Source organism: Panicum virgatum, chromosome 6N, assembly GCF_016808335.1.
Source record: "Panicum virgatum strain AP13 chromosome 6N, P.virgatum_v5, whole genome shotgun sequence".
Taxonomy (NCBI): Eukaryota; Viridiplantae; Streptophyta; class Magnoliopsida; order Poales; family Poaceae; genus Panicum; species Panicum virgatum.
Window position 1 is genome coordinate 51,993,109 of NC_053150.1, and position 22,951 is coordinate 52,016,059.

A 22,951-nucleotide genomic window follows, 5' to 3' on the forward strand; every position below is an offset into this window, starting at 1 on the left:
GTTGCCAACATGAGAAACAACCAGACAAGTCAGCTTGCCAGGCTGAGGGCGAAGCAAGTCAACCGTTCCTTCCGACGAAGCCACGTCTCTTTCCCTGGTCTCGATGCAAGCTCACCGATCTCACGATTAGATCTCAACATAAACAACACACTCGTGCAGACGAGTTGCTGCTGATAACTGGGACATATCACTATGCAAGCTTCATCAGGCCACATTCAGAGATTCCTCTTGCTCTGGATGAACATACAGAAAGCATCAACCTGCCGTGGAGATCCGAGGCTATGTCGCAACAGCAGAGCGTTTCGTTGTCAGCGAGATTCTTCTTGTCGGCAGGGTCAGCGACGCCATTGCTTCAGCTTATTTGGTTATATATACCAGGCAAACCATAGCCTGGTCGACACCATTGCAGCTCAGTTTCCCTCCAGTATTCTTGCCATCTACAGTTCCAGCCATGGCTTCCATTCTCAGATCTGAAAGTTTGCCATCCAGCCTTCGCTCTGACAAAATTGTCGGGTATCACAATTAGGGACACCCTAATCGGGGTACTAAAACCGCTTTTAAAAACACAAACACAACTAGGCCCACGGCCTCCTTCCAATCCGGAAGAAAGGAAAAGACTCAATAAAGCCCAGCACGCGGCCCATTCACATCCCCCTCGAACCCGCGGAACGATCTCCGCCTCGCTCGAGGGTCCCTCTCGGGTCCGCTGGACAATCTCCGCCTCGCTCGAGGGTAGCGGATCTACCCTCGAGCGGGTGATTCATTCTCCGCCTCGCTCGAGGGCCCCCCCCCCCTCGGGACCCTCGACCGCGCAACATACTTCCGCCTCGCTCGAGGGTAGCGGATCTACCCTCGATCAGGTGACTCATCTCTCGCTCGAGGCTAGCCACTCCGCCACGGCACAAGGGACAAACGGCCCCGCCACCTAACCACTCGCCGTACGAAGGCATTAAAGGCCAGCCACTCTGCCACGGCTCAAAGGACAGGCGGCGTCAGGCCGCCACTCCCACAGTAGATGTGACCGGGGTCCCATCCGCTGACTTCGGTCACCGCTCCGCTGTCCCGGAGGCTATAGCGGCACTGTGGGACATGCAACGCGGGACAAGACGGGTCCGGCACTGCTCCCGTTATTGTTCTGCCGACACCGACCATTCGGACTCACCTCCCACCGGGGAAGGGGTCTGGCGACGTCACGTGTCCTTCCGAGAGGGGCACTCAGCACGCACGGGCGGAGTCCCGGACCTCCCCCCTTGTGGAGTCCGGGACCGCCGCGCGTCCCCCGGACCTCCTAGTGTGCACGCCCGCACTCCGACCGGGGGGCCCGGGGCCGCCACACTGTCGCTGGTGCATGCAGGACCCTAGTCCGCAGGGCCCACCAAACGCCACCGCGCCGTATATGGAAGACCATACATCAGCCACGACCACGCCGCCTGGAGGGACACTGCAAGACGACCGACGCGATCTTCGCAGGACCAAGGACGATATCCAGGACGACAGCGACACGCGCCGCCTTCCCACAGTGTACTTCCTACAGTATTCGACCATTGTACCCCGCGATTCAGGGGAAAACAACGACTTCCGTGCCCCCACTCATGTGCACCGCCCCTCCTTGAGACTATAAAAGGAGGAGGCGGGCTTCCTTTAGACGGGCTGCTGGACTCTAGTCTGCTGGCACGGCTCTGGTTTTCTGGCTTCTCTCTCCAGGAGGACGTTCAGGGACTACTGAGCACTCATCTCAACCGACTTCACTCCTAGCAGAGACTTGGGAGCTTCCTTCCCTCTCTCGCCTCGCTTGTATCCCCTACTACAAGCACTCCGGGTGCAAGATAATACAGTGCCTTCGCACACCCCCTTTGCTGGACGTACGGCCCCGCGGCCGGAACCAGGACAAACCGTGCGTTACTGTGATTGCCTCTTGCATCATCATCTAGGACGAGGAAGCACACAACATTTACTAGTTGGGATCCAGGCCCCCAGGTCAGGACACCGACAGTTGGCGCGCCAGGTAGGGGAAGCCGCGTGACTTTTTTCTCTCTTTTTCCCATTTGATCTTCAGGGATGGCGAGCAGATCCAACCCATACCCTATGGGTGTTTCGGATCCGCTCCCAGCGGGACGCGTGATCTCGTTCGGGAGTCTCGAGTTCAGGGCAACCGGCAATGGTTACCTCATGCAGCTCCTCTCCTCCGAACGCAACCTCATCGCGCCGACTTCGCCAGCCCGGCGCAACAGGCGCTCGGGTCAGCGTTCGCGACAAGCACGCGCGAAGCGGCGGCGTGCGGCACGCCACAGCTCCCCCGCGTGGGTCGAGGCTGGCATGTCGCAACTCGGCATCACGGCCAACGGGGCCACCGTTTCATCATCACGTGCCTCGGCGTCATCTACGCCGGCACCATCGCCTGCGGCAGCACTAGTGCCTCCCAGGGGGGACTCGACTTCGGCATCGCCCTTCCCCTTCGGGATGCGCAACGCTGCCGCCCACACCTCGTCAACCAGCGCTAACTTCATCAAGCATGAGGATCTGCCAGGTCATCATCTTCGGTCAATTCGCAGCCTCATCACGTCGTCTCCTAATGAATCCTGCCCCGAGACGGCGAGCTCGATCGCCGACGACATCGACTTCTTCATTAACAACTTCGCGGCCGAGGAGGCCGAGGACTACTCCGGGGTTCGCGACCCCGACGCTCTTCGCTCGTTCCAGCTGGCGACGGCTTACTGCCTCACCTGCTCCGAAGACTCCAGTGAGGGGGATTTCGATCCTTCCTGGGAATGCTTCATGGCGGACCTTGCGGACGAGCAGGACGACAATGCTCCAACCAACGACGGGGACGACGGGGCGGACGTGCGGGCAAAGCAACCGGTGGTCCCGCCTGCAGCCCCTTCCTCGTCAAGTTCAGCGGCGCGACAAGCTCAACCGGCGCAGCTCAACGAGCTTCAAGCCAAGCTCGACGAGCAGCGTCAACAAACCCAGGAGCTACGCGCCGCACTCGAGCAGCAGCGTACCGCGCGTGGTGCACACGCCCAGGCAGCGGGACACGTCGCCCGGGAGCGCATCCTGGCCGACGACAACGTCGACAAATCTCCAGAACTGAAGACGGCGGGCGAAAAACTCGTCGCTGCGGCCTATCTACTTCAAGCTATGCCGGAGCCATCGACGCCTTCGGGCCGCAACCTGCGCCGCGAGGCACAGGAGCTCATCGAGCAAGCTGCCGTGCAGCAGGCCGAGAGTTCTGTGTCTCGTATGCGCTCGAAAGCCCCGGAGCAGTGTGATGGGACTGCGCACCAGGACCGCGAGGTTTCTGTGCACACACCCCCACCATGAAAGGGCAAGGCAGCCGTAGCGCCCGCCGCGAGGGCGCCCTCGGTGCACGAGCGCATCAGGAGAGTTCCCGTAAGGGAGCGAATCCGTGACACTCGCGGGCACGCTAGCGACGGCGACGCCCGCAACGTCATCGATGGCTGGAGGTACACCCCTCGACGGGGTGGACGCTTCGACCCTGAGCACGACAGGGGTGAGTCACCGGAGCCTCCGGGCACCCGGGTGTTCAGCCGGGAGATTCGAACAGCATCTTTTCCCCCGCGCTTTCGACAACCCAACACCCTCGTCAAGTACTCGGGCGAGACTGATCCTGCAGTCTGGCTCAATGACTACCGCCTAGCGTGCCAGCTAGGCGGCGCGATGGAGGACGCGATCATCATCTGCAACCTTCCTCTTCATCTTGCAGATGCCACACGAACGTGGCTCGAGCACCTGCCTGCGGATCAGATCCACAATTGGGCCGACTTGGTCCACATCTTCGTGGGAAATTTCCAGGGCACGTATGTGCGCCCTGGGAACTCCTGGGATCTCAAAGGGTGTCGCCAGAAGCCCCGCAAGTCCCTGCGTGACTACGTGCGGCGCTTCTCCAAGCAGTGCACCGAGCTCCCTAGCATCACCCACGTCGAGGTCATCAACGCTTTCCTCGAGGGCACGACGTGCAGGAACCTGGTGCATGAGCTCGCGAGAAGCCGACCCGTCAACACCAATGAGCTGTTCGACGCTGCCACCAACTACGCCGCCGGAGAGGAGGCCGTTGGTGCCATCTTCGACGACAAGTCGAGCAAGCGCAAGGACGATGCGCCCGCGGAGGGCAGCAACGCCAAGCCCAACGCCCCCGCCAAGAAACAGAAGCGGGGGAGGAAGGGAAAGAAGCCGGTCCCACCGAACCAGCGTGAGCCGGGGCGGGCAGAGGACTCCGAGGAGGCCTTCGCTGCCGCCCCAGACCGCAAAGGGCCTCGAGGCCCCCCTCGAGGTGGTGGTGGCCAATTCAACGACATGCTCAAGAAGTCGTGCCCTTACCATAATGGCCCGGTCAACCATACCCTCGAGCAGTGCGAAATGCTCAAGAAGTATTACAACCGCGTCGCACATCGCGACGAAGACAAGAAGAAGGACGCGGGCGACAAAGGTGGAGATGACGAGTTCCCCCCAGTGGAGAACGCCTTCTTCATCTTTGGAGGAGCAACGACGAATATGACTTTTCCGTCACCAAAGCCATGCCATCCTACCTCGATTGGTCGAAGGATACCATCGCCTTCGGCCGCGAGGACCACCCCGACTACGTCCCGCATCCGGGACGGTATCCGCTCGTTGTCGACCCCATCATCGGTAACACCCGCTTCTCCAAGGTGCTCATGGACGGAGGCAGCAGCCTCAACATCATGTACGCCCCCACCTTGGAGCTCATGGGGATCGGACTAGACAAGCTTCGCCCCAGCAAGTCACCATTCCACGGCGTCGCGCCAGGGAAGCGAGTCCAACCCCTTGGCCAGATCGATCTGCCTGTGTGCTTCGGCACAGCAGCCAACTTCCGCAAGGAGGTACTCACTTTCGAGGTGGTGGGATTTCGAGGGTCCTATCATGCCATCCTTGGTCGTCCTTGCTACGCCAAGTTTATGGCCGTCCCCAACTACACCTACCTCAAGCTCAAAATGCCGGGTCCGAAGGGCGTCATCACCATCGGCTCTTCGTTCGAGCATGCCTACGAGTGCGACGTCGAGTGCGTTGAGCGCGCGGAAGCTCAAGCAGAGGACGAAGCCCTTACAGCCACTCTCAACAAAATGGCGAGCGAGGCCTTGGACTCCACGCACCGACACGCCGGGAGCTTCAAACCCGCCGAGGGTATCAAGAAGGTGCCCCTCGACCCGAGCCACTCCGACGACAAGGCGTTGCAGATCAGCGCCACCCTCGACGACAAATAGGAAGTGGTGCTCGTCGATTTCCTCCGCGCCAACGCAGATATCTTTGCGTGGAGCCCCTCGGACATGCCTGGCATACCGAGGGAGGTCGCCGAGCACTCTCTTGATGTCCGACCCAACTCCAAGCCGGTGAAGCAGCGCTTAAGATGCTTCGACGAACTCAAGCGCCGGGCGATCGGCGAGGAGTTACAGAAACTTCTGGCGGCCGGATTCATCAAAGAGGTATTCCATCCCGAGTGGCTAGCTAATCCAGTATTAGTGAAGAAAAAGAGTGGAAGCTGGAGGATGTGTGTAGATTACACTAGTTTAAATAAGACATGTCCGAAGGTTCCCTTCCCTTTGCCACGAATCGACCAGATTGTAGACACTACCGCGGGATGCGAACTCTTATCCTTTCTTGATGCTTATTCCGGTTACCACCAAATCAAGATGAAAGAGTCCGACCAGCTCGCGACTTCTTTTATCACACCCTTCGGCATGTACTGCTACGTCACGATGCCCTTTGGCCTCAGAAACGCCGGAGCCACATACCAGAGGTGTATGCTCCACGTTTTCGGAGACCATCTAGGGCGCAGCGTAGAGGCATATGTCGATGACATCGTTGTGAAATCCAGGAAGGCGGACGACCTGGTTGCTGATCTCAGGATCGCATTCGATTGCCTACGAGCCAAAGGGGTAAAACTTAACCCCGAGAAGTGCGTGTTCGGGGTGCCTCGAGGCATCATCCTGGGCTTCATTGTCTCCCAGCGGGGCATCGAACCCAACCCTGACAAAGTCTCAGCCATCACTCGGATGGGACCGATCCGAGACCTAAAGGGGGTACAGAGGGTCATGGGATGCCTAGCGTCCCTTAGTCGGTTCATCTCGCGTCTCGGCGAGAAAGGCTTACCCCTGTATCGACTCTTGAGGAAAACCGAGCACTTCACGTGGACCCCCGAAGCTCAAGAAGCCCTCAAAAGGCTGAAGGCATCGCTCACTCGCGCTCCCATTCTCACACCACCTACGGACGGCGAGCCCCTCTATCTGTACGTAGCTGCGACGACCCAAGTGGTCAGCGCGGTGATCGTGGTCGAAAGACAAGAGGAGGGTCATGCTCTGCCCGTCCAATGACCGGTGTACTACATCAGCGAGGTGTTGTCTGAAACTAAGACACGCTATCCGCAGATTCAAAAGCTGCTCTACGCTGTCATTTTGGCTCGGCGCAAGCTGCGCCACTACTTCGAGGCTCACCCCGTCACCGTGGTCTCATCTTTCCCCTTGGGAGAGATAGCCCGCAACCGGGAAGCCGAGGGTAGAATTGCCAAATGGTCTATGGAGCTGATGGGAGAAACACTCATCTACGCCCCTCGCAAGGCGATCAAGTCCCAAATCTTGGCTGACTTCGTGGCTGAGTGGACGGACACTCAGCTACCCCCACCACAAATCCAGAGCGAATGCTGGACTATGTATTTCGACAGATCGGTGATGAAAACCGGTGCCGGTGCCGGCCTCCTCTTCATCTCACCCCTCGGAGAACACATGCGGTACGTGATACGCTTGCATTTCCCCACTTCCAACAACATGGCGGAGTACGAGGCCCTTCTCAGTGGCCTCCGCATCGCCATCGAGCTCGGCGTTAAACGCCTCGACGCGCGCGGCAACTCTCAACTCATCGTCGATCAAGTCATGAAGGAGTCTAGCTGTCATAACCCGAAGATGGAGGCGTACTGTAGCACAGTGCGCCGCCTCGAAGACAAGTTCGATGGCCTAGAGCTTAATCATGTCCCGCGCAAGTACAACGAGGACGCCGATGAATTAGCCAAGATCGCGTCGGGGCGGACCACCGTCCCCCCGAATATCTTCGCTCAAGACATCATTAATCCCTCCATTGAGTTCAGGAACCCGACGGAGTCAGGCCCCTCGTCCGCTGGGCCCTCCGGCGGATGAGGTCGAGCCTATGGACATTGGTTTCGGCACCACCTCCGCTGACGAGGCCGATGCAATGGAAGTTGACGGAGCCCCCACTTCGCGAGATTGGCGCGTCCAGTACCTCGACTGGATGATTCGAGGGGTCCTACCCTCGAACCGCGCTCAGGCGCGATGCCTCGCCAGGAGGGCCAAGTCCTTCATCCTAATCGACAATGAGCTACACAAGCGCAGCCCCTCGGGTGTCCTGCAACGATGCATCCCCATCCCCGAGGGCATGGAACTGATTCGCGACATCCATGCTGGCATCTGCGGCCATCACGCCGCGCCACGTACCCTCGTGGGTAACGCGTTTTGGCAAGGCTTTTACTGGCCCACCGCGGTCGCCGATGCCACCGATGTTGTGCGGACCTGCGAGGGTTGCCAGTTCTATGCTCGAAAAACACACCTCCCGGCCCATGCTCTGTAGACCATCCCCATCACGTGGCCGTTTGCCGTGTGGGGACTGGACCTCGTCGGTCCACTGAAGAAGGCGCCCGGGGGCTTCACCCACTTGCTGGTGGCAGTCGGCAAGTTTTCCAAATGGATAGAGGCTCGACCCATCGGCAAGATTAAATCCGAGCAAGCAGTCATGTTCTTCACCGACATTGTCTTTAGGTTCGGGGTCCCGAACTCGATCATCACCGACAACAGCACCCAGTTCACAGGCAAGAAATTCTTGGCGTTCTGCGACAACTTCCACATACATGTGGACTGGTCGGCTGTGGCACACCCACAGACGAACGGGCAAGTGGAGCGTGCCAATGGCATGATCCTCCAAGGGCTAAAGCCAAGAATCTTCAACAAGCTGAACAAGTTCGGCCGGAGGTGGCTCACAGAGCTACCCTCGGTCATTTGGAGCCTAAGGATGACCCCGAGCAGAGCCACGGGTTTTTCTCCGTTCTTCCTCGTCTTCGGCGCCGAGGCTATACTCCCCACTGACTTGGAATACGGATCGCCGAGGCTCAAGACATACCAAGAGCAACGAAACCAGCGAGCTCGCGAAGACTCGCTAGATCAAGTGGATGAGGCTCGAGACATGGCGCTTCTCCACTCTGTGCGCTACCAGCAGTCCTTGCGAAGGTACCAAGCACAGAGGGTCCGGCGCCGAGACCTCAATAAAGGGGACTTGGTGCTGAGGCTTCGACAGGACAATAGAGGCCGCCACAAGCTCTCACCTCCATGGGAAGGACCGTACATAATCGCCGAGGTGCTCAAGACCGGCACCTACAAGCTGGCAAACGAAAAAGCGAAGTCTTCACCAACGCTTGGAATATACAACAGCTACGTCGCTTCTATCCCTAGAACTTCAAGTTTTTTGAACATTTGCTTATACTCGCATCTTCAATTTCCCGAAATAATAAAGTACGCTTTACTGGTTTATTTTTGGGAACCATCCGGGCCCTCGAAGGCAAGGATGCGCACTAACTCTGAGGTACGCTCGGCTTTACCCTCGACAAAGCCGAGCCTCCCTCGGGGGCTACTATGGGGGGAACCCCCGAACGTCCCCAAAAAGTCGCCAATGTTTTTCTAAATATTTCCGTCTCGACCCTAAGTTTCTCGTATCCTTGGAAAAAACGGACGCGAGGCGTAAGCAACTACGGTATGGGGTCGGCCGAGTCATGGGGCCGCCTATGCCTCCGGGATATGGCACCCCCCTCACCACCTTACGCCTACGTTGCTTATGAACGCGAGCCCCCTCACAGACGTTCGTCCAAGTCGCATACCAGAACACGGGAATAAAGTAAAGGAACACAGGCTCGAACACACAAGGCCTCGACGGGCCACACATTCAAATTACGAAACAAAATCTTTTGTATTCATAGGATGCGATTACAAAGCGCGACTATGATATAAACACTAATCTGTTTACAATGGGCTCCGAGGCCCAACTTTCCTACAGGCTACCATCCCCCCTTGCGGGTCTTCAGGGGCGTCGAATTCGGCGATGGGAGGGATGTCTGCCTCGAGCTTCTCGGCGAGAATGGTGGCGAACTCCTCCGCGGCTGCATCAGCTTCATCCATGATGACCGACGCGGCGTCCGCATCCGCATCATCGGGAACGACGTACCCCGACGACACCCTCTGGAGATCCATGAGGTAGTGCGTCGAGGCCACGGCGAGAGCCCGCAGGACACCAAGGCGGAAAGTGCTCTTGGCATGTTCGGCAATCCGACCGCCTAGCGCGCACAGGCGGCTGATCACCGAACTGCCCGAGGCGGCACCCTCCCCCTCGAGTTCTTGACACACGCTCAAGGCAGTCTGCTCCAGCTCGGCAAACTCCATCTGTGCCGCCGTGAGCGCGGTGTGGACCGCTTCCTTCGCCGCGGTCTCGTCCGCCACCTTTTGCCTCAGCTCTGAGCAAAGGAAATCGACATTAGCCACGAAAGAAAACAAATCGACGAAAAATCGAAGGTACTCACCCGTCATGTTCTTCTGCGCTTCCTCCCTCTGGGTACGGGCGGCCTCTTCGAGCGAGGACAAGGAGGCTTCCTTCTCTCTAAGGGCGGCCCCCATGTTCTGGAGGGCCACCTCCTTCCCCTCGAGGGCCTCGCCCTTTTCCCGGAGGGTCCCGGCAAGCGCGACCACGGCCACCTCTTTATGGAGGAGCTCGGCCTTCTGCTGCTCGAGCGTCGTGCTGAGGCGCTGCAGCTCAGCGCTCTGCACCTCCGCCTCGCGAGCTCTCTCCTCGAGTGCCGTCCGAAGGCGCTGCAGCTCGGCAGTTTGTGCCTCGGCCTCCCGGGCCTTCTCCTCCGCTGCCGCCCTCTGGCCGTCTCGCTCACCAGCAACCCGCGCCAGCTCCTCCTCCAGCGCCTGCTGACGCGCTCCCAGGTCGGCCATTTTTGCGTTGGCATCGATGTTTTTGAGCACCAGCTCGGCGTTGTGTTGCCCGAGCTGGCTCATCTGGGAGTACGGCCGGTTCATCTCGGCGCTCTTTTCGCGCGAGATTTGCCTCAGCTGCTGCAAAGGGGGAGGGCGTGGGTCCGAGCTAAAACCGAATCCGAGCAATGTCCGGGGGGGATATTTACCTGGCTGACTTGGTAATCCGCATTTTGATGGAGTTGATAGGCGCGGTCGAGGGCCTGCAAGATCTCGCGACCGACGCCCATCTGCTTGTTCCAAGCCTCCTCCTCCTCCTGCTCCTTGCGGAGGAACTCCGAGGGGACCCCGGACGGGACGATCGCCCCAAGATGGCTCCCCTCGGACGCCCCCGCTTCGAGCACGCCCGAGCTGGCCGACGCGAACTTGGCGATGTGTGCGGCAGCGCTCGCCGCAGCAGCGGGGTCGATGTCCATCGAATCCCCATACTCCTCGCTGCTGTCCGGCAGCTCCACCACCGCTGTCACACCCCCTTGCGCCGTCGGCTCAGGCACTACCGCAACGGTACCCTCGTCCAGGGCCTCCGCGGGCCCCGGCGCAGGGGCTCCTTCCACCGCCGGTGCCTCTGGCGCCGTACCCTCCTCCACGACGCCCCCGCCCTCGGCCCTCGAGGGCTCAAAGACGAGGGTCTCCTCCACACGGTCGGCAGGACGCTCCTGCGCGCCCCCACCGGTCTCTCCTTCCGTATCTGGTCGGGCGGCGCTGGCCGCGTCGCCCTGACCGGCGTCACCCTCCTCCTCCTGTGCCCGATCTTGCTGCGCCGCCTGGGCCCCTCGCGCCATGGCCTCCTGTAGCCTAGCGGCCGCCGCCTCGAGATCCACAGCGGGCTGGGACTGCGGCGCCGTGTGCGGAGTCCTGCGTGCCCCGGTCTTGAGAGCCTTGGCCGGGGCAAGCCGCACTGCATCCTTGGGAACGGCCCCGGGGCTGGAAATCAAGAGACGCGAGTTGAGCAGGTTCGAGAAATCCACCAAATACGTAACAAAAACGAAATCCAAAATACTTACCCAGATCGAGCACTCATGCTCCGCTTCCTTGTGGCGCTCCTTCGAGCCCGGGGCATCGTGCTGTCCCTCGATGACTGCCCCGAAGGCGCCCCCTCGTGTCGGCCCGGTGGCTCGAGGCTGCCAGCACGGACGACTCCTCTCCCGCCGCAGCCTCGTCGCCACGAATCAGCACCTGGGGCACGGGCGTCTCCTCGCCGGCCGCCGGCAGGGATGACTCCCGTGCCGCACCCTCGAGGGAGGGATTCGCCGATGACCCCGCTAGGACCCTTGGTTCCTCTGGCGCCACGGTCACTCCCTCTTCTTCGTCCCACAGGTAGAATGGTGGGGGGCTCGCGCCCTCTCCGTTCCTCCTCGGAGCGTGGTCCTCGGCGTCCGAGGCCTCCTCCTCGTCCTCCTCCGAGGACTCGGGTGTGGCGGGCTGCGGCTTCCCCTCCGCGCGAGCGAGCTTGCACGCCTTGTCGTGCCTCGCCTTCCTCTTCCTTTTCCTCTCGGCCTTCGTCTCCGCCGCGTCCTTCCGCCTCTTCCTCTTCTCCGCGTGGAGGCGATTGATCAGGCGCTGTTCTGGGACCGGAGGCCTCGAGGTGCCGCACCTCAACCCCTGTGAAACACATCCGAGATAGGGTCAGGAGAAGGGAACTACGCGACGCACGACGAGTTCGAAGCCAAACTTACCAGGGAAATATACCCCGGCTCGGGGCACATCTTGATTCTCCAAAGATCCGCGGGATCTTGGGGAAACTCCGCCACCGCGTACTTCGCCCTCCGAGCGGCGTTGGTGTGGGAGAGAAGCTTGCTTGACGTCCTCGAGCCCTCAACCTTGCTCCCGGGGGCGAGCTCGAAAATCGGCAGGGCCCTTTCCACGAGAGGGATAACCCTCTGCCGGTGGAAGTTCGCGATAACGACCGCTGCCGTCAGCCCCTTCCTCGCCAAACGCACCAGCGCGTCAGTGAGGCCCTCGAGCCTGGCTTGTTGCGCTGGGGGTGACACCCCCCAGTCCCACTTCGGGGGACGCTCCCGGAGAACTTTGTTAGTAAATGCCGGGAGCGCATCCTTGTGGTTCCGAAGGTAGAACCACCCTCGGCTCCACCCGGAGTTGTTTGTCATCATCTTGCTCGAGATATAAAAATTCTTCCGGGTCGGCGGACGTGGAGCGTCAGGCCACCGGCGCGCGCGAACCGCCTCGGCTGGTTCCGTGCGTTCTCGTTGAAGAGTTCGCCGCGGAACAGATGGATCCAGAGGTCCCAGTGGGCTTCGATGCCGAGGTACCCCTCGCAGACGGCGACGAAGACCGCCGCCTGCGAGATGGAGTAGGGACTGAAATTGTGCAGCTCCACTCCGTAGTACTCGCACAAGGCCCTCATGAACGTGCTGACGGGGACGCCGAAGCCTCGCCCATGGAGGCGCACGAAGCTTACGACGTAGCCTTGCGGGGGCTTCGGCTCGGTCTCGTCCGGGTGCGGGGAAATCCACGCCGGCGCTCCCGAGTCGAGGTTCCGCGGCAGCAGCCGGTCGGCGACCAGCTGCTCCAGAACCGCCACGGTGGCGGAGGATTTCCACCACGGCAGAGGCTCCTGGATGTCCGACATCTCCGCGAGTCGAGGGAGGATGCGGGAAAGGAGGCACCGAAACGGCTAAGTCTCTCTCTCTCTCTTTTTCTCTCCTTCTCCTTCTTCCTCCTCCTTCTCGCTCTTGGCTACGGGTTCAGGAAGCGACGGAGGCGGAGAAGGCAAAGCAGGATGGAGGCAAATGGCCAGGTGAACCCAAAACATCCCCCTTCTCTTCATATTTATTCACCATGACGGGCGCATCCGTAGCCATGGCCCAAATCTACCGCATCGAATGCGGTAGATTTTGCTATCACCGATGGATGGGCCCCATGACCGCGGAGTCTCCCACGCGCGCACGCAGCAATAAATGCGGCACGGTAACCGGCGGGCGCGGCGCGACTGTTGTGCTATCCCATCCGTCAGCCGCCGCCCACGCCGCTTCGTCTGCCCGAGGCTGTCGCCTGAAAAGGCGCGCCCACACCGCACCGCACAAATCGGGCCACGTCGCCCACCACCAGCGGAAGACCCACGTGCATGACTCGCGACTCTGCGTCGTTTCCGAATCACGACGGAATATTCCTTCGAGGGGTCTCTTTACCCTCGAAGGAATCGCATTTCGAGGCCTTACTGATCAGGGGGTCGAAGCCAGCCCTTCAGGGGGTTCGACAGGCGCCCTAGATCACCAGAGTCAGAGACTGCAGGGATGTGCCGTACAAGCTACCCTCGAACGCGGAGTTCGAGACATCCTGTGCAGTGTTCAAGGCCAGTCGAGGGTGCCTAGAAGGGGGATCCCATCGAGGGAGAGCATCGAGCCCTCGAACCCTACCGAATGGCTTCGAGCCCCGCCTAGCGAACCCTCGCGAGCGCTTTATAGGACGTGTCTATGGACCACGAGCCGACCCCTATCGAACGGGGCCCGGATGTCCGCTTGAACAACCCGCTAATAGCTCACTGAAGCAGCCATAGCTCGCGGCCCGGGCATGGGTAGCATGGTGCGCTTCACCCCTCCTCCCTGCGGAAGGGCGACGAGGGTCGTAATCGAAGTCGAGGGTTCCCCTGAACGCCTTCACACGGGCCTGGGTTCGGGGGCTCCCCGCACATCACGGTTCAAACCACACCCTCGAATAAGTCGACAACCGTCCATGGTGAAGCTCCACGTGTCTAAACAAACCCTCCGCTGTTGACGTGCGCTCTCCTGAAAGTTAAGCTAAGCGTCGGGCCACTGTACCAGCACTGAGAATGCCGAGGCCGGCTGAAAGAGTGCCGATGCCGGCTGAAAAAGGATGCTGGGCAGCCGCCCCAGTAAAGCTACACGGGGGGGGGGCAGCATTTATAGCCCTTGGACGAGCACAAACTCTCCCCCAAGGCCTCGGGGGCTACACCCGCGGGTGCGCTGACGCGCCCCAGCGAAGGTGACTTCACACATATTCGAGGGTCATGAATCTATGTACATCCCTATACCCTCGGGGATCCTCCCCGCATAGGAGAAAGGGAACTTTATTGCTCAATGCAAATAAAGATTACAAAGGGTCACCGGCGCGAAGCCATCGAAAGATACAAACACGTTGCCACCTACGTGGCAATTTTCCCTGTCTTGGGGAGGAGCGAGCGACGAAGAAAGGCACCGAGCCCCTAGCTGACGCAACAGCGAGGCTGCTAGGGATGCGAGAAGCCGCCTCCAGACCTCACGGGTCCAGCGGGACACTCTCCTCGCAAGCCTTCTTCCAGCGTCTCCTCCACCGAAGACCATGCGGGGGGTCGAGCTGGCGGACAGCGTCCTCCGCACCATCTCCCCGAGAGCAACCTTGTCGCCGAGGGGACGATGCGAAAAATAGCCGCCAGACCCGGCGCCAGCGCCACGGTCAGGCGTCTCCATCCCCCTTCAGGCTAGGGGACATCCCAGGAGCAGGACCCCATGGGCCCAATGCTCTTCTGCTGATCCCACTAAGCCTGGGGGATGGAGCGCACGCCCACTCCGGTCTTCCCCTACCGCTCGCAAGCATTCTTCTAGCGCCAAAAGCCTAAAAAGGCCGGGCCACCCCATCTGGGGGCCGGTCACAAAAAGGCAAAGGAAACATTACAAGATTCAGGCAATGCTGGAAGAAAGAGTTGGGAGGCTGGGGAAGAAAGGGAACCCCACGACCCCTATTTATAGCTGCGCCGGGCACAAAGCTTCAAGCTTGTCAAAGAGTGGAGGCTTGCATCGCCCGTGACGAAGCGGCGCTCCACGAGCAAAGGATGTCCTCGGTCCCCGTGCCGAGACATGACCAAGCGAAGTAAAGCGGAGCTGATCCCTTGGACGCTAAGCGGTGCAGCATCGGCTCTGGCCGGATGCCCTCGAACGGCGCACCGTAAAGCGACCAGGAACGCCGGGGCCAAGGCCCTACGTGCGGGACAGTGCGGTGGGAGCACCAGCTGCCAAGCAGCGGGCGCTACCATCACCCTGGCCCCCCTCAGCGCGCGGACACGTCTTGTCCTTCAAACAAACAAACAGGCGCGTGCCTCGAAGTACCCCCCCCCACGGGCGTACTGTCCCGACCGGCGTGTTGTCACATCCGCCGGGCTGGTGCTCAGGCGCGTCTGGCGGGTGCGCGACATTGACTGATCACGTCAAAAGGGAAATCCCTGAATCACCCTTTGGCCGAACCCACTGATTCAACCAAAGCCTCGGGGGCTACTGTCGGGTATCACAATTAGGGACACCCTAATCGGGGTACTAAGACCGCTTTTAAAAACACAAACACCTGTTAAGGCAACTAGGCCCACGGCCTCCTTCCAATCCGGAAGAAAGGAAAAGACTCAATAAAGCCCAGCACGCGGCCCATTCACATCCCCCTCGAACCCGCGGAACGATCTCCGCCTCGCTCGAGGGTAGCGGATCTACCCTCGAGCGGGTGATTCATTCTCCGCCTCGCTCGAGGGCCCCCCCTCGGGACTCTCGACCGCGCAACATACTTCCGCCTCGCTCGAGGCCAGCCACTCCACCACGGCACAAGGGACAAACGGCCCCGCCACCCAACCACTCGCCGTACGAAGGCATTAAAGGCCAGCCACTCCGCCACGGCTCAAAGGACAGACGGCGTCAGGCCGCCACTCCCACAGTAGATGTGACCGGGGTCCCATCCGCTGACTTCGGTCACCGCTCCGCCGTCCCGAAGGCTATAGCGGCACTGTGGGACATGCAACGCGGGACAAGACGGGTCCGGCACTGCTCCCATTACTGTTCTGCCGACACACTTCCCACCGGGGAAGGGGTCCGGCGACGTCACGTGTCCTTCCGAGAGGGGCACTCAGCACGCACGGGCGGAGTCCCGGACCTCCCCCCTTGTGGAGTCCGGGACCGCCGCGCGTCCCCCGGACCTCCTAGTGTGCACGCCCGCACTCCGACCGGGGGGCCCGGGGCCGCCACACTGCCGCTGGTGCATGCAGGACCCTAGTCCGCAGGGCCCACCAAATGCCACCGCGCCGTATATGGAAGACCATACATCAGCCACGACCACGCCGCCTGGAGGGACACTGCAAGACGACCGGCGCGATCTTCGCAGGACCAATGACGATATCCAGGACGACAGCGACACGCGCCGCCTTCCCACAGTGTATTTCCTACAGTATTCGACCACTGTACCCCGTGATTCAGGGGAAAGCAACGACTTTCGTGCCCCACTCATGTGCACCGCCCCTCCTTGAGACTATAAAAGGAGGAGGCGGGCTTCCTTTAGACGGGCTGCTGGACTCTAGTCTGCTGGCACGGCTCTGGTTTTCTGGCTTCTCTCTCCAGGAGGACGTTCAGGGACTACTGAGCACTCATCTCAACCGACTTCACTCCTAGCAGAGACTTGGGAGCTTCCCTCCCTCTCTCGCCTCGCTTGTATCCCCTACTACAAGCACTCCGGGTGCAAGATAATACAGTGCCTTCGCACACCCCCTTTGCTGGACGTACGGCCCCGCGGCCGGAACCAGAATTTACTAGTTGGGATCCAGGCCCGCAGGTCGGGACACCGACAAAAATCAACGTCGAAGAACAGCTGCAGAGCCTCAAGGCAACCATCTCCTCGGCTACCATTGAGGCAATTGCCGATGGTATCACGAGGCTTGGAGGAGTGTACAACACCATCGAGGAGATGATGTGCTCACCAAGTGGCCAACTCAGCCTCTGCCAGCCGAAACAGAGGAAACCGGTGGAGCAAGAGCTTGAGAAGTCCCTCATCTTGCTTGACCTCTGCAACACCATCCAAGGGAACATTTCTGAGCTCAAGACAAGCATCCAAGAGATGCAGCTGGTCATCAAGAGAGGAGATGACTCTGCTCTTCAAGCCAAGATCCAGTCTTACATCCGCTTGGCTAAGAAGGCGCAGAAACAGTTCAAGAAGATCAGCAAGAAGCCTACTTCAGTTGACCTGGACAGCTGCAGGGTTGTCAAGCAATTGGCAGAAGCTAGAGAGATTGCAATCTCCATGCTTGGATCCTTGACGCATCTCCTATCGAAGCAAATTGCGACGCCAAGCTCTAGCAGATGGTCCATTGTCTCCAAGACCTTCCACAAAAGAAGATTAACATGCGAGGAGGAGCAACTGCAGCAGATGGAGTTGGTCATTGTTGATCTTGAGAGCGGAGTTGAGACTTTGTTCAGGAAATTGATCCAGAGCAGAGTTTCTCTCCTCAATACTCTCAGTTTGTAGATAGATGGTGCACCAACCCCGATTCCTTGAGATTGGCATCCGCCTTTTAGAGGATCTGCTGATCAACATACAATTTTGTAGTGCACCAGTAAATGAGCAATTGTACAGAAAATTACTGAAAAGAAAGTCAGAGTTTTTGGTCAATTTGCTTCAGTCAACTTCACTGTTTTATCTCCCGTTGTTATATTGTGAATTTTTGACAGAAAGATTATCTTGATTTTTTAACCAAATAATACTTAAAAGCTGCTCATCATTATTGATGTTTACAGGAGCAGTTCATTGTTGAAGTTGATCTTTGAAATCCTTCGTTATCAGATAGGCATGTTATGCAGATGCCATGTGTTTCCCTGCAACAAGTAAACGATCCTCGTGCAGTGGATCTTGCCTCCCAAATCCAAAACAAGTCAGCTCCAACACACGAGGTTGAGCGTGGAACTAGCACCAATCACGCTTAGCAGAGCACCTGTTCAAATTAAAAATAGCACTGCAGCACGATAACACGCTTTTCACCAAAGTAATATACTAATATTTGGTTAGCAATCCACTAAAATAAACTCTAAAGCATGCAATCATGCCAGGGTCTACCAGTGGAGTGAACTAACGTGTTGATTCTTGCTGCCAATAGCAGGAACATGACAATGTGATAGCTCATCGGTAGGATGAGATGATGCACTAATAAAATTGAACGACACATGGGAGATGAAGGAACAGATTCCATATGCTGGGCAATTGAAATTGCAGAACTCTATGTGTGATGTGTCCACCATCAACATGGTGCCTTCAGTATAAATAGGCCCCTCCTGAAGTCCAGCACATTCAAACCAACATCTGCTCTCTCAGCTACTTATCTCCTCAACCAAAGAAGAGTTTTCAGCAAAAGTCATGGCTTACCACCAAAGATCGATCAGTCTTCCTTCTAGGCCTGCCTCCAAAGTTGAGGAGGAGCTGCAAATCCTTGAGGCATGTACCTCTTCTCCCTCGATGACCATTGAGACAACCTGCGATGATCTGAGGAGGCTTGGAGACATCTACAGCTCCATCGAGGAGGTTATGTGCCTGCCTAGCAACCAAGATTGCTCCTCCCAGCAAAGAAAAATGCTGGATGCAGAGATGGAACGCTCTCTTGAGCTGTTGGATCTCTGCAACGCCATGCATGAGGACTTCGCTGAGTTGAAGGCCATCGTCCAAGATCTGCAAGTGTCTCTCAGAAAAGGAGACGATGCAGTGGTTCAAGCCAAGATCCAATCTTACTTCCGCTTGGTGAAGAAGGCGAAGAAACATTTCAAGAAGGCTGCAAAGAAGGTTACCTCTGACAAGGAGGATTGCAGAATCCTGAGGCTGTTGACCGAGGCTAGAGAGATCACTAGCTCTCTTCTCAAGTCAACAGTGGAGCTGCTGGCCAAGCAAATTGCGATGCCCAAATCATCCATTGTCTTGAAGGCATTCCAGAAGAAAACTTCAGTTGTTTGCAAGGATGAACAGTTGCAGGTGTTAGAGTGCAACATCAGAGATCTGGAGGATGGAGCAGGGCATCTGTTCAGGAGATTGGTCCAGAGCAGGGTTACTCTCCTGAACATTCTTAGCCCATAGATACTCCTCTAGATTTGTTACTGTTGATACCTGCGATTGGCATCCGCCTTTTATAGGATCCATCAATCGTTGTATACTTCAACATATGTAGAGTACAGTTGTACAGATACTTGCTCAAAGGGAAAAGAAAAAATTTTAGAATCACTTCATGGTGTCCACCTGGTTCTTCTGGCATACTTTCAGTATCAGCAATATCATGACAATGTGGTTCTATATGTTTCATGGCTAACAGCGTCCAGATAATACAATGATTATTCATGAATTTGAAAATGCTGATATATAGACATGAAATGGATGCATATATTTCGGTCACAATCAAACTTCTTGGCCAATTGCTTCATTTTTTTTTCCAGGCATGTCATTCAGAATGGTTAGTATGCAGATATTCTTTTCATGAATACAGATCAAGTATGCCCTTTTTTCTATCACATGTATCAGAACATCTGTATTCATGAAAAGAATATCTGCATACTTGATCTGTATCACAAAGGAAAAAAGATTCAATTTTTAAAAAATCTCCCCAAACAATTAGCAAAATAATTATTAGGATTGTTGCTACAAAAAGTTGGACCATGACAAGAGTGATTAAAAAACTTAAAACTCCAAATATGGAGAGAAGAAAAGGAAGAAACATATGGACCTCATGGCTTGTTTCAATATTACAATTAATCAGTTGCAACACCATCCAGGACCTGAAGAGGCAAAATATGCGAAATCAAAATAGCAAGGTTCGTTTTCCATAGGAAACCTGCTATGAAAGCCGCATTCTTTTTTTTTCCCCCTCAAACGCGTAGAAAGAGCAGTGTGTCATTTTATTAAAGAAGAAAGGACTACAGTACCCAGATGTACAATATCACATACACACCCCAGGCATATTTCATCATTGGTAAGCCTTCTCGAATGGCCCAACAAAAGTTGCTTCTTTCATTCTTATTTATAGTAGGTTTTTGGTTGATTTTTTAATACACAACCATTATTTTGAAATTATTCTTATTTCAGTCAATAACATAACCATTGATAAGAAATTTATTCTTCTTCAACCGCTTCTAAATTAATATCTTTTTCATTAATTAGTCATTCTATAACCCATGAGGCTATGACCCATGGTTTTAGAATAATTTAAGTTGACAGTGAAATCATAGGCTTTGTGCATTTTGCACAAACTTCGGAACTTTGAGAGCCCAAAATGTTGAGATTCTATACACAACCTAATAACACAGCATTGTTGCACATTCCAAATGCAAATATACAGGGAAAAAAATCATGCTCACACATCTATCTTTTGAGGCAAGATCTGTAAATTATTTTCAAAGGTTCGATGAAATCCATCGTGTCAAAGGAATATTTCCAGCTTCAATGAAATCCATCTTGTCAAAAGAATATATCAGTTTGCTTGGATTGCGCCTTAATATCCTTCAATTTCTTCAATATGTTGGTGAAATAATCTTGTAAATACTTCTCTAAGCTGAGGATGTCATTTGCATCCACCCCGAGAAGCTGGTAGGTCTCGTTCATTGGAGCAGAGAAAACTGTGTCGCTTGACAGCACCTGTTTTACAGAAATGTTCTATTAGGTTTCACAAGCTCTGATACAAGTTACCAGTACGTAGACTAAACAGAAAGGGCAAGCTGGTAACCTCTGAAAATGCCAGTCTATCAGCCACATCATTTGTCCATTGGAAAAACCGTGTCAACTGACGAGTAAATCTCAAGACTGCAACAGGGACAGTTGTTACATTGGCATCTTGCCCTGCCAACCTCTCACACAAAGTAATTACCTGAAGGATAAATAAACATTTAAAATATCCAACATCAGAATAAAGTAATGAACTGTATCGCAGATTGAAAGGCAAAAATGATGCATACCCAATGGAGATAGATTTAATTGATCTACAGACTTTCTGAAGATCATATATAATTAATTTCCTTCGAAAAGATAGTAGGAAGCAGTTCATTACCTCTTGAGTTGTCCAAGCACGTGGTCCAGCAAACGTCAAGAGTTTCTTAGCAGCCTTCTCGTTCCGCATAGCTATAAATGTCAGTCGAGCTACGTCCTATAATTTGACCATTAAGAATGTGTCAATTGAAAGCTGAAGGACAAGTATAGAGAGATAGATGGGCTCATGTTTATTTGGACGAGGAAAGATAAACCTGGGTGTCCATGTAAGCGATCCGAGTTGGAGCATCAGTTCCCCAGACAGACTTCTCTTCTAGTATAGGCACAGCATATTGCCCAATAAGGCCCTATTACAACCAATGTTAGACAGGAATTCATTTCTGGATATAACAGGCAAACATCACTAGAACAGGATGTATCAACTCCAAGTCAAATCACCGATTGATCTTTTACTCGGTTAGGTATATTATTGTGATTTATTAATAGAACAGTTAGTCAGTTACACTAACAAGGAACTGTCTTTTATAATCTAACATCATTATACTTCACTAGAATCACTAAAAGCAGCTTCCTGACCAAACACTTAATCACAGGGAGAGGATCAAATCTACCTGCATGAAACCACACAAACGGATGATGATATAATCCAGACCACTGTCCTGAATAAACTTCTCTGTACAATGCTTGATTTCCATCAAGGGAACCTCGGGATGCTTGTCACAGTTGTGGATGGAATAAAACACATACTTTTGAATTCCCATAGCCTTTGCACACTGTATTAGAGCAACTTTTCCTTCCCAATCTACCTAAATGGAATAACCATCAACACAAATGATTGAATGATTTATGGAATATATATTAGTACAATACAATGGTACGGCATCCTTATGACAAGCTTGAATAACAACCAACAAAATCACAAAAATGCAACAATAATATTCAGGACAACAGCGGAGGACAATCATTTGTAAAGTATTCACGAAATAGTCATAACATACCGTCCGGATTGGCTCTTCTGGCCGTCCTGTCGCACAGTCAATGACTGTATGAATACCAACAAGCGTCGCAGGTATGGTCTCAGGCTTGCTGAGGTCAGCCTAACAGGTTCCAATTCAATGCACACAAAATTACCACCCCAAGAATTAGCAACTCGGCACACCATTGCATAAGCAGGTGCGAATTGAACGGTGCAGTATGCAATTGCAGCGCAACGTAACCCTACATTGACGACGGTGGCGCCCCAGTCCCGGAGGAAATCGGCCGGCGCGGGGCGCGGCCTGACGAGGCACCTGACGTCGTAGCCCTCGTCCAGCGCCCTGCGGACCACCTGCCGCCCCAGCGTTCCCGTGGCGCCGACCACCAGGATGCTCGTCGGCCGGACGGGCGTCCCCTGAGCAATGCTGGTCGGCGCCACCGCCTGCGCGTTGCAGGTCACCGCCAGCCGGCACCGCGATCCGCCTGCAGCAGCAGCAGCAGCACGCACGCGACGCGCCCTGTCAGTCACTTGGGACGCAGCGCGAATAGCTTACTCGCGGCATGCGATCGAGAAGGCCGGGGTGGGTACCTTTCGGCGCGCGGTGGAGGAGGGGGCGCGGGCGGGCGGTGGAGGGGAGCCCGGCGCGACCGCGGCGGAGGCGGCCCGGAGAGGCGAGCTGCGAGGGCAGCGCGGCGAGGCTGGTCGACGCCATGGCGTGGGCGTGGGCGGGGGCGGGGTTGGCGGCGCGGCTCGCCGCGGGGGTTTTGGCGAGGCGAGGAGTGGTGGAGAGGGGATGCCGAGCCGCCGATGCCCATCGCGCCACGTCCACCGCCGCCCCGTCATCCGTTTCCTTGCCCGGGCCACGTCACCATCCGCTTCGTCTTCCTCTGCCCGTTACGCCACCTGCCACTGGAACACGCCTGCTGTGAAATACGCTTTCAGCCCACCAAAGCGTAAATTTATAAAAGGAGCGTGGAAGGTGGCCGACTGCTTTCAACACATTAAGAATTGCATATTCACGTCAAAATTACAAAAATATGAATATCCGGATGGAGTACAAAATAAAGTCTATTTGCAAAATTTTTTTAGGGATGGGTGTAATTTTTCGAGACGAATCTAATAACAGTAATTAATTAATAATTTGTTACAGTAATGCTACAGTACCGTCCTCTAATCATACGGTCAAAGATCTCATTAG

General features: G+C 56.0%; 2 protein-coding genes and 1 pseudogene across 2 annotated transcripts; 2 read left to right on the forward strand and 1 right to left on the reverse strand.

The window, feature by feature from the left end:
- The first annotated feature begins 394 nt into the window (after positions 1 to 394).
- LOC120678478 lies at positions 395 to 17,458 on the forward strand. The gene is made up of 2 exons (XM_039959674.1): positions 395 to 505; positions 16,620 to 17,458. Exons 1-2 carry the CDS (start codon positions 452 to 454, stop codon positions 17,289 to 17,291), a joined length of 726 nt encoding a protein of 241 aa, XP_039815608.1. The 5' UTR covers positions 395 to 451; the 3' UTR covers positions 17,292 to 17,458.
- A 374-nt stretch (positions 17,459 to 17,832) lies between these two features.
- On the forward strand, positions 17,833 to 19,378 carry LOC120678479 (annotated as a pseudogene).
- Positions 19,379 to 20,020: 642 nt separating this feature from the next.
- LOC120678477 (protein HIGH CHLOROPHYLL FLUORESCENCE PHENOTYPE 244, chloroplastic-like) lies at positions 20,021 to 22,569 on the reverse strand. Its single transcript, XM_039959673.1, has 8 exons — positions 22,342 to 22,569; positions 22,000 to 22,235; positions 21,776 to 21,874; positions 21,389 to 21,583; positions 21,032 to 21,124; positions 20,839 to 20,934; positions 20,518 to 20,658; positions 20,021 to 20,429 (listed from the first exon to the last, which is right to left on the reverse strand). The coding sequence occupies exons 1-8, from the start codon at positions 22,463 to 22,465 to the stop codon at positions 20,253 to 20,255; spliced, it is 1,161 nt and encodes a 386-aa protein (XP_039815607.1). The 5' UTR covers positions 22,466 to 22,569; the 3' UTR covers positions 20,021 to 20,252.
- Between the last annotated feature and the right edge of the window lie 382 nt (positions 22,570 to 22,951).